Below are 13,085 nucleotides of genomic sequence, written 5' to 3'. Positions count from 1 at the left end.
CTGGATCAAGAACTGTCCTAACGCGGGCCGGGGCCGTGGCCGGGGTCGGGGACGAGGAAAGGGTAGGAGGACCGCAGGGCTTTATTTAAACACACCGCATCTGTCCAGGAGCTGACTCATGCTCTCTCTCTCTCTCTGTGTGTGTGTGTGTGTAGATCTGTTCTGCTACCGGTGTGGAGAGCAGGGTCACATCGCCAGAGACTGTGAGCAGACCGAGGATGGTAAGATGCTGCGCCTCATCACACTTCCACTCACTAGAGCTTGAAGATCTTTTGCAGGGCTCAACACCAGGGGTTTCTACTGGCCCGGGCGACCCCACCACAAACAAAAGTAATAAATACATAAAGTAAAATAGGCCTGGTATTGTTTTAGTTGTTATTGTTTTAGTTGTTTTGGTTCCATGTAACGTTATTAATAAGGTTATGACACCTAAAACTACTAGCCTAACTCTAGTATAAATAAATTATAATGTTAAATGTATAAATTTATATAAAAATAAATTTCTATATAAATTTTAAATGTTGTTAAAGACAGTCAATAATAAAATAAGAGATGATGTACATCCAGCCGGTTGTTATCTCAGAATAAACCCTGACCAGGATCAGGTCTTCCATCGGGGGTTTATTCTGAGAACACACACACACACACACACACACACACACACACATATGAAGGGGTTTATTCTGAGAACACACATATATGAAGGGGTTTATTCTGAGATAACACACACACACACACATATGAAGGGGTTTATTCTGAGATAACACACACACACACACATGAAGGGGTTTATTCTGAGATAACACACACACACACACACACACGAAGGGGTTTATTCTGAGATCACACACACACACATATGAAGGGGTTTATTCTGAGATAACACACACATGAAGGGGTTTATTCTGAGATCACACACACATGAAGGGGTTTATTCTGAGATCACACACACACACACACGAAGGGGTTTATTCTGAGATAACACACACACACACATGAAGGGGTCTATTCTGAGATCACACACACACACATGAAGGGGTTTATTCTGAGATAACACACACACACACACACACACACACATGAAGGGTTTTATTCTGAGATAACACACACACATGAAGGGGTCTATTCTGAGATCACACACACACGAAGGGGTTTATTCTGAGATAACACACACACACACACACACACACACATGAAGGGGTTTATTCTGAGATCACACACACACACACACATGAAGGGGTTTATTCTGAGATCACACACACACACACACATGAAGGGGTTTATTCTGAGATCACACACACACACACACATGAAGGGGTTTATTCTGAGATAACACACACACACATGAAGGGGTTTATTCTGAGATCACACACACACATGAAGGGGTTTATTCTGAGATAACACACACACACACACACACACACATGAAGGGGTTTATTCTGAGATCACACACACACACACACATGAAGGGGTTTATTCTGAGATAACACACACACACATGAAGGGGTTTATTCTGAGATAACACACACACACACACATGAAGGGGTCTATTCTGAGATAACACACACACACACACACACACACATGAAGGGGTCTATTCTGAGATCACACACACACACACATGAAGGGGTCTATTCTGAGATCACACACACACACACACACACATGAAGGGGTCTATTCTGAGATCACACACACTAGGGATGTCCCGATCCGATCACGTGATCGGAAATCGGGCCCGATCACGTGTTTTCAGACTCGATCGGAATCGGACGTTACCTCCCGATCAGGACTCGGATATATATGTATATATATTCTCATTATTATTTAACACATCTACAGTTATGCGGTGACACAGAGTTACGGCGGTTTCACACTGCACGCGTTAGCAGAGCGTAAGCAGCAGGAGCAGTGCGTATGGTGAGCAGGAGCAGGACACGCGCGCTTTGCTTTCACACTGGCAGCGTTTGTCACGCGCGGCTGAACCGCGGGTTGTGTACAGACAGAGTACTCTATAATGGATAAGTTGGCATTGCTTTATTTCGTTTTCAAATACATTTAAAAGAAAAGACTTGTCAAGAAGCTTATTTTATTAATAATTTCATTTATATAACTTTTGGTTCATCTTTGTTTTATTGTTCTGGCAACAAGTTTGTTTTTGGACATTTGTTTTCTTTTTAAATTGCTGTTGGTCATTTGATTGACTGTTTAAAACACAATAGATATCATCAATGCACTTTTTGGATAAAATTGCGGTGTATTTTGGCCATGATCAATGCATTGTCACTTTAATTCAGCAAAAGCGGCGCAGCAAAAATAGACTCTGCGCCGAAACGATCGCGGCACTCCTGCTCTGCTCTGCTCTGCTACGCACTGCCGCGCCACCTCTGCGTGCGGTGTGAAACCGGCGTAAGAGTTAGGAGTGCAGTTCCTAAAAGCACATTACTGGCTTTGCAAACACTGGCACTTTTATTTTTTTATTTGTTTACATGCCTGCCGGATATTTTAAGTTGAGGTGCTATTTGTTTATATATTAGACTTTTTATATATTTACTGTTGCACTAAAGTCCAAAAGTGAAGAATTTATGTTATTTATTACTTGATTGTTCAAGCTACCTCACAGAAGTGCTCTGTTTGTTAACAGAGTTGTTGAATGTTAAAATAAGGTGAATTAAATAAAAAATAAGGAACATCCTGGATCTGTTTTTTCGCTCTTCTTTATTCTTTTTTTATGTATTATAGAAGTATCGGATCGGGACTCGGCATCGGTAGATACTCAAAATCAAATGACTCGGACTCGGACTCGAGGGCAAAAAAACCTGATCGGGACATCCCTAACACACACACATGAAGGGGTTTATTCTGAGATAACACACACACACACACACACACACATGAAGGGGTCTATTCTGATGATAACTGGCTGGATGGACATTATCCGTTTATTACACGGCTACTTGCCACATAAGAAAATAATTAGATGTGAAATATTGATCTGAGTTGAAATATTTCATCAGGTCTTTAAACGCAAAGCTTTAGCGGAGTGAGCCGTTTCAACGCAAGATCAAACTAGACGCACTGGCAGCGGCTGCGTTTGTATGAAACGAGAGCGCGAGTCCACGATACTGGATGGCATAATTAAATTATGAGTTCTAATATTTTATTAGCTCACCAAGCGTATATTGCTGCTGACTTCAGTGACCCGGATGAGCCTGTGTTTCTGTTTTCAGCGGTTGTTACCGGGGAATAATACAGCGCTGTATGATGCGATTGACCAATCAGAATCGAGTATTCTACAGAGCCGTGTAATATGAACAAGTAATCAATTTATGAGCAATAGTACAAATAAAAATGAAGTAAACCGTTCTTTTCATGTAGGTCTAAACTAGATGTTCAGGTACAGAACTAGTAATCAAGTGTAAAATATCACTATATAGTCTTCACTGTATAAATATGGATTAACCCTCATTAAAGTTATTCAGTCAAGAGCATTGAGCAATATATTTTTGTCTTTTGTTTGATTAACAAAAACAGGAGTAGCAGCCACTTTAACTTCCCAGTATAATGTTACGCATCTCATCTCACATGTTTATGTTCGCTGAAGTCGTAATCGACTGTGTTTACGATGATACTCAACAAGATGGGCAATTTGACAATTTTGTGTGCATTTCTGCGTGTCACTTTGGATGTGTGTTGCTGGTACTTTGCATCGTTGGTCCTCATGGTTGATTGAATGTTTTTTTGTTGTTTAAACCCAGCGTGCTACAACTGCCACAGGAGTGGCCACATTTCCAGAGACTGTAAAGAGCCCAAAAAGGAAAGGGAGCAGTGTTGTTATAACTGTGGTAAAGCCGGTCACGTGGCTCGCGACTGTGACCACGCCAACGAGCAGAAGTGCTACTCCTGCGGGGGCTTCGGACACATCCAGAAACTGTGTGACAAGGTCAAGTGTTACCGGTAAGTCCTCTTCTACAGAGCTGGCTGCTTTAAAGAAGTAGTTCACCCAAATATAAGAATTATTTACTCTCGTATGGATGCTGTAACCAGAAGGCGTCCTGTCTCAAAGACACAGTTGTGGCACCAATGAGAAAAATAAGCTGACACACAGGGTACGTTTACACAGGGACAGCAGTGCAAAGGGAAAATGGAAAAGTTTTCACGTACAGATGCAGCATTGTGAAAACGATCCCTGTTCTCAAGGATCTGCTAAAACGACTCAAAATGTGGTTTATAAAGAATATAGCGTGAGCACTGACACGCATGACGTCACCGTTTCCACAAATTCATGTTTTTCTAGTTTACACAGAGAGGATAACGGTATAGTTTTCAAAAACTTCAATTTGAAACCCCATTTCAAAAGTTAGCGTTTTCAGACCCCCAAAACACTGGTGTAGTGTAAATGAACGGCCAAAACGCATAGTTTTCAGTTGAAAACGGTGTATGCTTTTATCTCTATTATATTTAACAACGTTATAGTTAACCTTTATTTAAGCAGGCAAGTCACTTAAAGGTCCCCTATTATGCAAAATTCACTTTTGCATGCTGTTTGGACATAAATGTGTGTTGGCAGTGTGTGTACACAACCAGCCAATAGTGATAAAAATCCACTCACTCCTTTTTTATTAATCACCATAAATCATCAGCAGTGTCTCCCAACGACCTGTTTTCAGAATGCTGTTTTAGTGACGTCACTAATACAGGCCCCGCCCACGAGTGTTGACAGACACTGCCGTTCTAACATAGCCCCGCCCTGATCGAGCTCACAGCCATAGATGAGAATGTCTCCCAAGCACTGTAGGTGTTGTGTGGCTGGATGTATTAATCCACATAGCTCTCTCTATTTACTCCCAAAGTCACTTAAGAACAAGGTCTTATTTTCAACAACAGCCTGTCTCATATTTCACTCTAAACGGTCTGTTTTTAAGCGCATTTAACGCAGTTAAACCGCTCTCGCTCTCCGCCACCGTCTCGGCCCCTCGGAGAACGCAGTTAAACCGCTCTCGCTCTCCGCCACCGTCTCGGCCCCTCAGAGAACGCAGTTAAACCGCTCTCGCTCTCCGCCACCGTCTCGGCCCCTCGGAGAACGCAGTTAAACCGCTCTCGCTCTCCGTCACCGTCTCGGCCCCTCAGAGAACGCAGTTAAACCGCTCTCGCTCTCCGCCACCATCTCGGCCCCTCAGAGAACGCAGTTAAACCGCTCTCGCTCTCCGCCACCGTCTCGGCCCCTCAGAGAACGCAGTTAAACCGCTCTCGCTCTCCGTCACCGTCTCGGCCCCTCGGAGAACGCAGTTAAACCGCTCTCGCTCTCCGCCACCGTCTCGGCCCCTCGGAGAACGCAGTTAAACCGCTCTCGCTCTCCGCCACCGTCTCGGCCCCTCGGAGAACGCAGTTAAACCGCTCTCGCTCTCCGTCACCGTCTCGGCCCCTCGGAGAACGCAGTTAAACCGCTCTCGCTCTCCGTCACCGTCTCGGCCCCTCGGAGAACGCAGTTAAACCGCTCTCGCTCTCCGTCACCGTCTCGGCCCCTCAGAGAACGCAGTTAAACCGCTCTCGCTCTCCGCCACCGTCTCGGCCCCTCAGAGAACACAGTTAAACCACTATCCGTCACCGTCTCGGCCCCTCAGAGAACACAGTTAAACCGCTCTCGCTCTCCGTCACCGTCTCGGCCCCTCAGAGAACACAGTTAAACCACTATCCGTCACCGTCTCGGCCCCTCAGAGAACACAGTTAAACCACTATCCGCCACCGTCTCGGCCCCTCAGAGAACACAGTTAAACCACTATCCGTCACCGTCTCGGCCCCTCAGAGAACGCAGTTAAACCGCTCTCGCTCTCCGTCACCGTCTCGGCCCCTCAGAGAACACAGTTAAACCACTATCCGTCACCGTCTCGGCCCCTCAGAGAACGCAGTTAAACCGCTCTCGCTCTCCGCCACCGTCTCGGCCCCTCAGAGAACACAGTTAAACCACTATCCGTCACCGTCTCGGCCCCTCAGAGAACGCAGTTAAACCGCTCTCGCTCTCCGTCACCGTCTCGGCCCCTCAGAGAACACAGTTAAACCACTATCCGTCACCGTCTCGGCCCCTCAGAGAACGCAGTTAAACCGCTCTCGCTCTCCGTCACCGTCTCGGCCCCTCAGAGAACACAGTTAAACCAATATCCGCCACCGTCTCGGCCCCTCGGAGAACACAGTTAAACCGCTCTCCGTCACCGTCTCGGCCCCTCAGAGAACACAGTTAAACCGCTCTCGCTCTCCGTCACCGTCTCGGCCCCTCAGAGAACGCAGTTAAACCGCTCTCGCTCTCCGCCACCGTCTCGGCCCCTCAGAGAACACAGTTAAACCGCTCTCGCTATCCGTCACCGTCTCGGCCCCTCAGAGAACACAGTTAAACCGCTCTCGCTCTCCGCCACCGTCTCGGCCCCTCAGAGAACACAGTTAAACCGCTCTCGCTCTCCGCCACCGTCTCGGCCCCTCAGAGAACACAGTTAAACCGCTCTCGCTCTCCGCCACCGTCTCGGCCCCTCAGAGAACACAGTTAAACCACTCTCACTCTCCGTCACTGTCTCGGCCCCTCAGAGAACACAGTTAAACCACTATCCGCCACCGTCTCGGCCCCTCAGAGAACACAGTTAAACCACTCTCACTCTCCGTCACTGTCTCTGCCCCTCAGAGAACACAGTTAAACCACTATCCGCCACCGTCTCGGCCCCTCAGAGAACACAGTTAAACCACTATCCGTCACCGTCTCGGCCCCTCAGAGAACACAGTTAAACCACTATCCGCCACCGTCTCGGCCCCTCAGAGAACACAGTTAAACCACTATCCGTCACCGTCTCGGCCCCTCAGAGAACGCAGTTAAACCGCTCTCGCTCTCCGTCACCGTCTCGGCCCCTCAGAGAACACAGTTAAACCACTATCCGTCACCGTCTCGGCCCCTCAGAGAACGCAGTTAAACCGCTCTCGCTCTCCGCCACCGTCTCGGCCCCTCAGAGAACACAGTTAAACCACTATCCGTCACCGTCTCGGACCCTCAGAGAACGCAGTTAAACCGCTCTCGCTCTCCGTCACCGTCTCGGCCCCTCAGAGAACACAGTTAAACCACTATCCGTCACCGTCTCGGCCCCTCAGAGAACGCAGTTAAACCGCTCTCGCTCTCCGTCACCGTCTCGGCCCCTCAGAGAACACAGTTAAACCACTATCCGTCACCGTCTCGGCCCCTCAGAGAACGCAGTTAAACCGCTCTCGCTCTCCGTCACCGTCTCGGCCCCTCAGAGAACACAGTTAAACCAATATCCGCCACCGTCTCGGCCCCTCGGAGAACACAGTTAAACCGCTCTCCGTCACCGTCTCGGCCCCTCAGAGAACACAGTTAAACCGCTCTCGCTCTCCGTCACCGTCTCGGCCCCTCAGAGAACGCAGTTAAACCGCTCTCGCTCTCCGCCACCGTCTCGGCCCCTCAGAGAACACAGTTAAACCGCTCTCGCTATCCGTCACCGTCTCGGCCCCTCAGAGAACACAGTTAAACCGCTCTCGCTCTCCGCCACCGTCTCGGCCCCTCAGAGAACACAGTTAAACCGCTCTCGCTCTCCGCCACCGTCTCGGCCCCTCAGAGAACACAGTTAAACCACTCTCACTCTCCGTCACTGTCTCGGCCCCTCAGAGAACACAGTTAAACCACTATCCGCCACCGTCTCGGCCCCTCAGAGAACACAGTTAAACCACTCTCACTCTCCGTCACTGTCTCTGCCCCTCAGAGAACACAGTTAAACCACTATCCGCCACCGTCTCGGCCCCTCAGAGAACGCAGTTAAACCGCTCTCGCTCTCCGTCACCGTCTCGGCCCCTCAGAGAACACAGTTAAACCGCTCTCGCTCTCCGCCACCGTCTCGGCCCCTCAGAGAACACAGTTAAACCGCTCTCGCTCTCCGCCACCGTCTCGGCCCCTCAGAGAACACAGTTAAACCACTCTCACTCTCCGTCACTGTCTCGGCCCCTCAGAGAACACAGTTAAACCACTATCCGCCACCGTCTCGGCCCCTCAGAGAACACAGTTAAACCACTCTCACTCTCCGTCACTGTCTCTGCCCCTCAGAGAACACAGTTAAACCACTATCCGCCACCGTCTCGGCCCCTCAGAGAACGCAGTTAAACCGCTCTCGCTCTCCGTCACCGTCTCGGCCCCTCAGAGAACACAGTTAAACCACTCTCACTCTCCGTCACCGTCTCGGCCCCTCAGAGAACACAGTTAAACCACTCTCCGTCACCGTCTCGGCCCCTCAGAGAACACAGTTAAACCACTCTCACTCTCCGTCACCGTCTCGGCCCCTCAGAGAACGCAGTTAAACCGCTCTCGCTCTCCGCCACCATCTCGGCCCCTCAGAGAACGCAGTTAAACCGCTCTCGCTCTCCGCCACCGTCTCGGCCCCTCGGAGAACGCAGTTAAACCGCTCTCGCTCTCCGCCACCATCTCGGCCCCTCAGAGAACGCAGTTAAACCGCTCTCGCTCTCCGCCACCGTCTCGGCCCTTCGGAGAACGCAGTTAAACCGCTCTCGCTCTCCGTCACCGTCTCGGCCCCTCAGAGAACGCAGTTAAACCGCTCTCGCTCTCCGCCACCATCTCGGCCCCTCAGAGGACACAGTTAAACCACTCTCACTCTCCGTCACCGTCTCGGCCCCTCAGAGAACACAGTTAAACCACTCTCACTCTCCGTCACCGTCTCGGCCCCTCAGAGAACACAGTTAAACCACTCTCACTCTCCGTCACCGTCTCGGCCCCTCAGAGAACACAGTTAAACCGCTCTCGCTCTCCGTCACCGTCTCGGCCCCTCAGAGAACACAGTTAAACCGCTATCGCTCTCCGCCACCGTCTCGGCCCCTCAGAGAACACAGTTAAACCGCTCTCGCTCTCCGTCACCGTCTCGGCCCCTCAGAGAACGCAGTTAAACCGCTATCGCTCTCCGCCACCGTCTCGGCCCCTCAGAGAACACAGTTAAACCGCTCTCGCTCTCCGTCACCGTCTCGGCCCCTCAGAGAACACAGTTAAACCGCTATCGCTCTCCGCCACCGTCTCGGCCCCTCAGAGAACACAGTTAAACCGCTCTCGCTCTCCGTCACCGTCTCGGCCCCTCGGAGAACGCAGTTAAACCGCTATCGCTCTCCGCCACCGTCTCGGCCCCTCGGAGAACGCAGTTAAACCGCTCTCGCTCTCCGCCACCGTCTCGGCCCCTCGGAGAACGCAGTTAAACCGCTCTCGCTCTCCGCCACCGTCTCGGCCCCTCAGAGAACGCAGTTAAACCGCTCTCGCTCTCCGTCACCGTCTCGGCCCCTCAGAGAACACAGTTAAACCGCTCTCGCTCTCCGCCACCGTCTCGGCCCCTCAGAGAACGCAGTTAAACCGCTCTCGCTCTCCGCCACCGTCTCTGCCCCTCAGAGAACGCAGTTAAACCGCTCTCGCTCTCCGCCACCGTCTCGGCCCCTCGGAGAACGCAGTTAAACCGCTCTCGCTCTCCGCCACCGTCTCGGCCCCTCAGAGAACGCAGTTAAACCGCTCTCGCTCTCCGCCACCGTCTCGGCCCCTCGGAGAACACAGTTAAACCACTCTCGCTCTCCGCCACCGTCTCTGCCCCTCAGAGAACGCAGTTAAACCGCTCTCGCTCTCCGCCACCGTCTCGGCCCCTCAGAGAACGCAGTTAAACCGCTCTCGCTCTCCGCCACCGTCTCTGCCCCTCGGAGAACGCAGTTAAACCGCTCTCGCTCTCCGCCACCGTCTCGGCCACTCGGAGAACGCAGTTAAACCGCTCTCGCTCTCCGCCACCGTCTCGGCCCCTCGGAGAACGCAGTTAAACCGCTCTCGCTCTCCGCCACCGTCTCGGCCCCTCAGAGAACGCAGTTAAACCACTATCCGTCACCGTCTCGGCCCCTCGGAGAACGCAGTTAAACCGCTCTCGCTCTCCGCCACCGTCTCGGCCCCTCAGAGAACACAGTTAAACCGCTCTCGCTCTCCGCCACCGTCTCGGCCCCTCGGAGAACACAGTTAAACCACTATCCGTCACCGTCTCGGCCCCTCGGAGAACGCAGTTAAACCGCTCTCGCTCTCCGCCACCGTCTCGGCCCCTCAGAGAACGCAGTTAAACCGCTCTCGCTCTCCGCCACCGTCTCGGCCCCTCAGAGAACGCAGTTAAACCACTATCCGTCACCGTCTCGGCCCCTCGGAGAACGCAGTTAAACCGCTCTCGCTCTCCGCCACCGTCTCGGCCCCTCGGAGAACGCAGTTAAACCGCTCTCGCTCTCCGCCACCGTCTCGGCCCCTCAGAGAACGCAGTTAAACCGCTCTCGCTCTCCGTCACCGTCTCGGCCCCTCAGAGAACGCAGTTAAACCGCTCTCGCTCTCCGCCACCGTCTCGGCCCCTCAGAGAACGCAGTTAAACCGCTCTCGCTCTCCGTCACCGTCTCGGCCCCTCAGAGAACGCAGTTAAACCGCTCTCGCTCTCCGCCACCGTCATTGACAGCACAGAAATAAATATTGGAGAGCAGGGATTGGGCCTAGATGGGTTTAATGGGAGTTAGTAGGCCTAATACAATATGGATACCAATAGGCTACATCAAGAGGAAATATTTTAACTCTGATTGTTGGCTTTCGGATAGCTGAGTGCTACAAAAGCTGTGTCCTTCTCCATGGATCTCATGACCTGGTGTTCAGTAGAGCTCTGCACAGAGCAACGGCTGTACGAGATCACAGCCCTGCGAGAGTGTGTGGAGCCGCAGTGCCACTGTCTTCATGAGCGAGTCACCAAACACCACGTGTTCCTCTGCTTCATCTTTGCAGCCGAATCCAACACTAGTTTATTAATAAACATTTAAAATGTCTCCTTGCTATTTTTGACATTCATAATCAATACTTTTGCCGGTTCTGTGTGGCAAGCTTTACACGTGTGCTTGAGTGCAGAATAGGATATATATATATATATATATATATATATATATTAGTAAACGCTCACTATGGTTTAATATTCTCTCCAGTATATATTTAAGTAATTCAATTAATATAAATATGTGATTAGTCGACTAATGGCTTAAATAAACAACTACAACAGAACAGCCCTACTTACTTCACATATTTTCTAACCAGCACGCCACAAAGGGCATTCTGGGTAGAGCGAGCGGAGTGTAATCGGCCTCTCTCCGCTCTGAGGAAACATCACCACTCCGCCGGAGGCTCTGGTGTGAGGCCATGTGTTCTTCTGTCTGAGAGTTGGTTGACCGCTTTTAGATGCGTCACCCTCTGGTTACATGACCGATTATCAAATATTAAAAAATCGTGACTCATCTCGACTGCTATAGAGAGCAGAGCAGGAGTGTGTGTTTGCCAGGACCCTGAAGTGTGTGTGTGTTGCAGGTGTGGAGAGATCGGGCACGTCGCGGTGCAGTGCAGCAAGGCCACTGAGGTGAACTGCTACAACTGTGGGAAGACCGGTCACCTGGCCCGAGAGTGCACCATCGAAGCGTCCGCGTAACTCCTCCTCGACGCCCCTCCTTTCCTGATTGATGGTTGTTTCTCTTCTCTAAATCCTCTTCATTGGCCAACACCTGGCAAACAGAGGCCTTTCCAGGCCAGTGAGCAGCTTTGAGTTGTGTTTTCCTTTGTTATAAAGAAGAGGGGTTAAAAAAAAAAAATTCATATTGCGTTTAAAATGAGATGTTTATTTAGGTAGGTAGAGGTGTAACGCATGACGCTCGGTTAAAGGAGCCCTTTCCATGCGCTGGTGAGAGGATCCGCGACTGGGACGTCGTGCGCCACGGGACCTCTGGGATCACGCAGATGAAGCTTAGATGAAATGAGAGAGAAGTCAGGTGAAGGCTCAACTCGGCCGTTTTGTTTTATTTTTTGTGGTTATATGGAGAAAAGTGTAAGCTGGCTTAAGAGGACAGACAAAACCATTTTCATCGATCGCAGGAGCTCCATTACGGCAAAGTGTCTCTACTATGGAAATGTTATATTGGTATTTTGGATTAATTTGAATATCAGAAGTAATTTTCTTTTCTCTTTTTTTTTTTTTTTTCATTTTTATTTTGTTTGACATTTATCTAAAGTCATGTTTGCAGGTTCATCAAACGATGCTTGTTAATGCTGCAAGTTATAGAGTAATTTTAGTCCTTTCTACCTTTAAATTATCCGGATCAATAAAGAGACGTGGAATTAGCAACAATTTGCAAAAAGAATGTTTTCACAGAAATCAGATATTTTTGTATAATATCACTTGGACTACTGTAAGAATATCAGTGCTTGTACTCAGTTTTTAAGTCGGAGGAAATTGCAACTTAAGTCCTAGAACATAGATGTGTAATTTTAAACTGTCAATAAAGCTGGAGGAGGATGGGGAGTCTGTCTGCATTCATTCATTCATTCATTCATTCATTCATTCTATTATCTAGAAAAATATGAAAGCATTCCTTTGAGGAAGGCATTTGCCATCTATTAGGTCTTAGGTTTCAAAAGCAACTTTTTTTCTTAAGTGTGTAAAAACACTGATTTTTAAGTTTCATCAGACACGATTGGCCCATTTAGTAGATAGCATGCACTGAAAAGTTGAGTAGTGGGGTGTAACGATGCCCTCATGTCACAATGCGATATTATTGCGATACTCCAAGACATGATAAAAGGTTAACAAAATTTACTTTGATTAAAATGCTAAATTTGGAATTAGAATTATACTTTTTGTATTGTCATTGCACAACTGCACACAATGCTTCTCAGTGGTACATCCACATAGAACATGCATACAGATCAATATAGACAAGAAAAATAGTAAAAAAGTATAAATAAAATAGTCAATCAGAAAATATTTTAAATAAAACATTGTGATTGTATATTGAGTTGCTAATCGACAAACAGGCATACAAAATGAACAAAAAAAGTGTAAATGAATAGGCTTGGACTTGGTGCTGGAAACCCAAAGCACAGGACAATAGAGACGCCAGAATAACAATATTCATGATTCTGAAGCTGAAAATACAGAATTATTTTATTTGAATATGTTTGATCACTGTCTCGGACTAGATATATTTATAATAATGTAGGCCACTTTTAC

The 13,085-nt window shown here is 49.0% G+C and overlaps 1 protein-coding gene across 1 annotated transcript in view; it reads left to right on the top strand.

Moving 5' to 3' along the window:
- Nucleotides 1-12,377, top strand: part of cnbpa (CCHC-type zinc finger, nucleic acid binding protein a) — a 13,672-nt gene extending 1,295 nt beyond the window's left edge. The window contains exons 2-5 of the mRNA XM_084099110.1: nt 1-62; nt 156-221; nt 3,756-3,954; nt 11,393-12,377. The exon at nt 1-62 is cut by the window's left edge and continues 50 nt beyond it. Coding sequence (XP_083955236.1) covers nt 1-62; nt 156-221; nt 3,756-3,954; nt 11,393-11,510 — 445 coding nt within the window. The 3' untranslated portion in view covers nt 11,511-12,377. The remainder of the gene's footprint in view (nt 63-155; nt 222-3,755; nt 3,955-11,392) is intronic.
- The last annotated feature ends 708 nt before the right edge of the window (nt 12,378-13,085 follow it).

This window comes from Abramis brama (genome assembly GCF_963993115.1).
Source record: "Abramis brama genome assembly, chromosome: 22".
Classification (NCBI taxonomy): domain Eukaryota; kingdom Metazoa; phylum Chordata; class Actinopteri; order Cypriniformes; family Leuciscidae; genus Abramis; species Abramis brama.
Note: the sequence above shows the minus strand (reverse complement) of the source record. Positions and strands in the feature narration are given on the sequence as shown.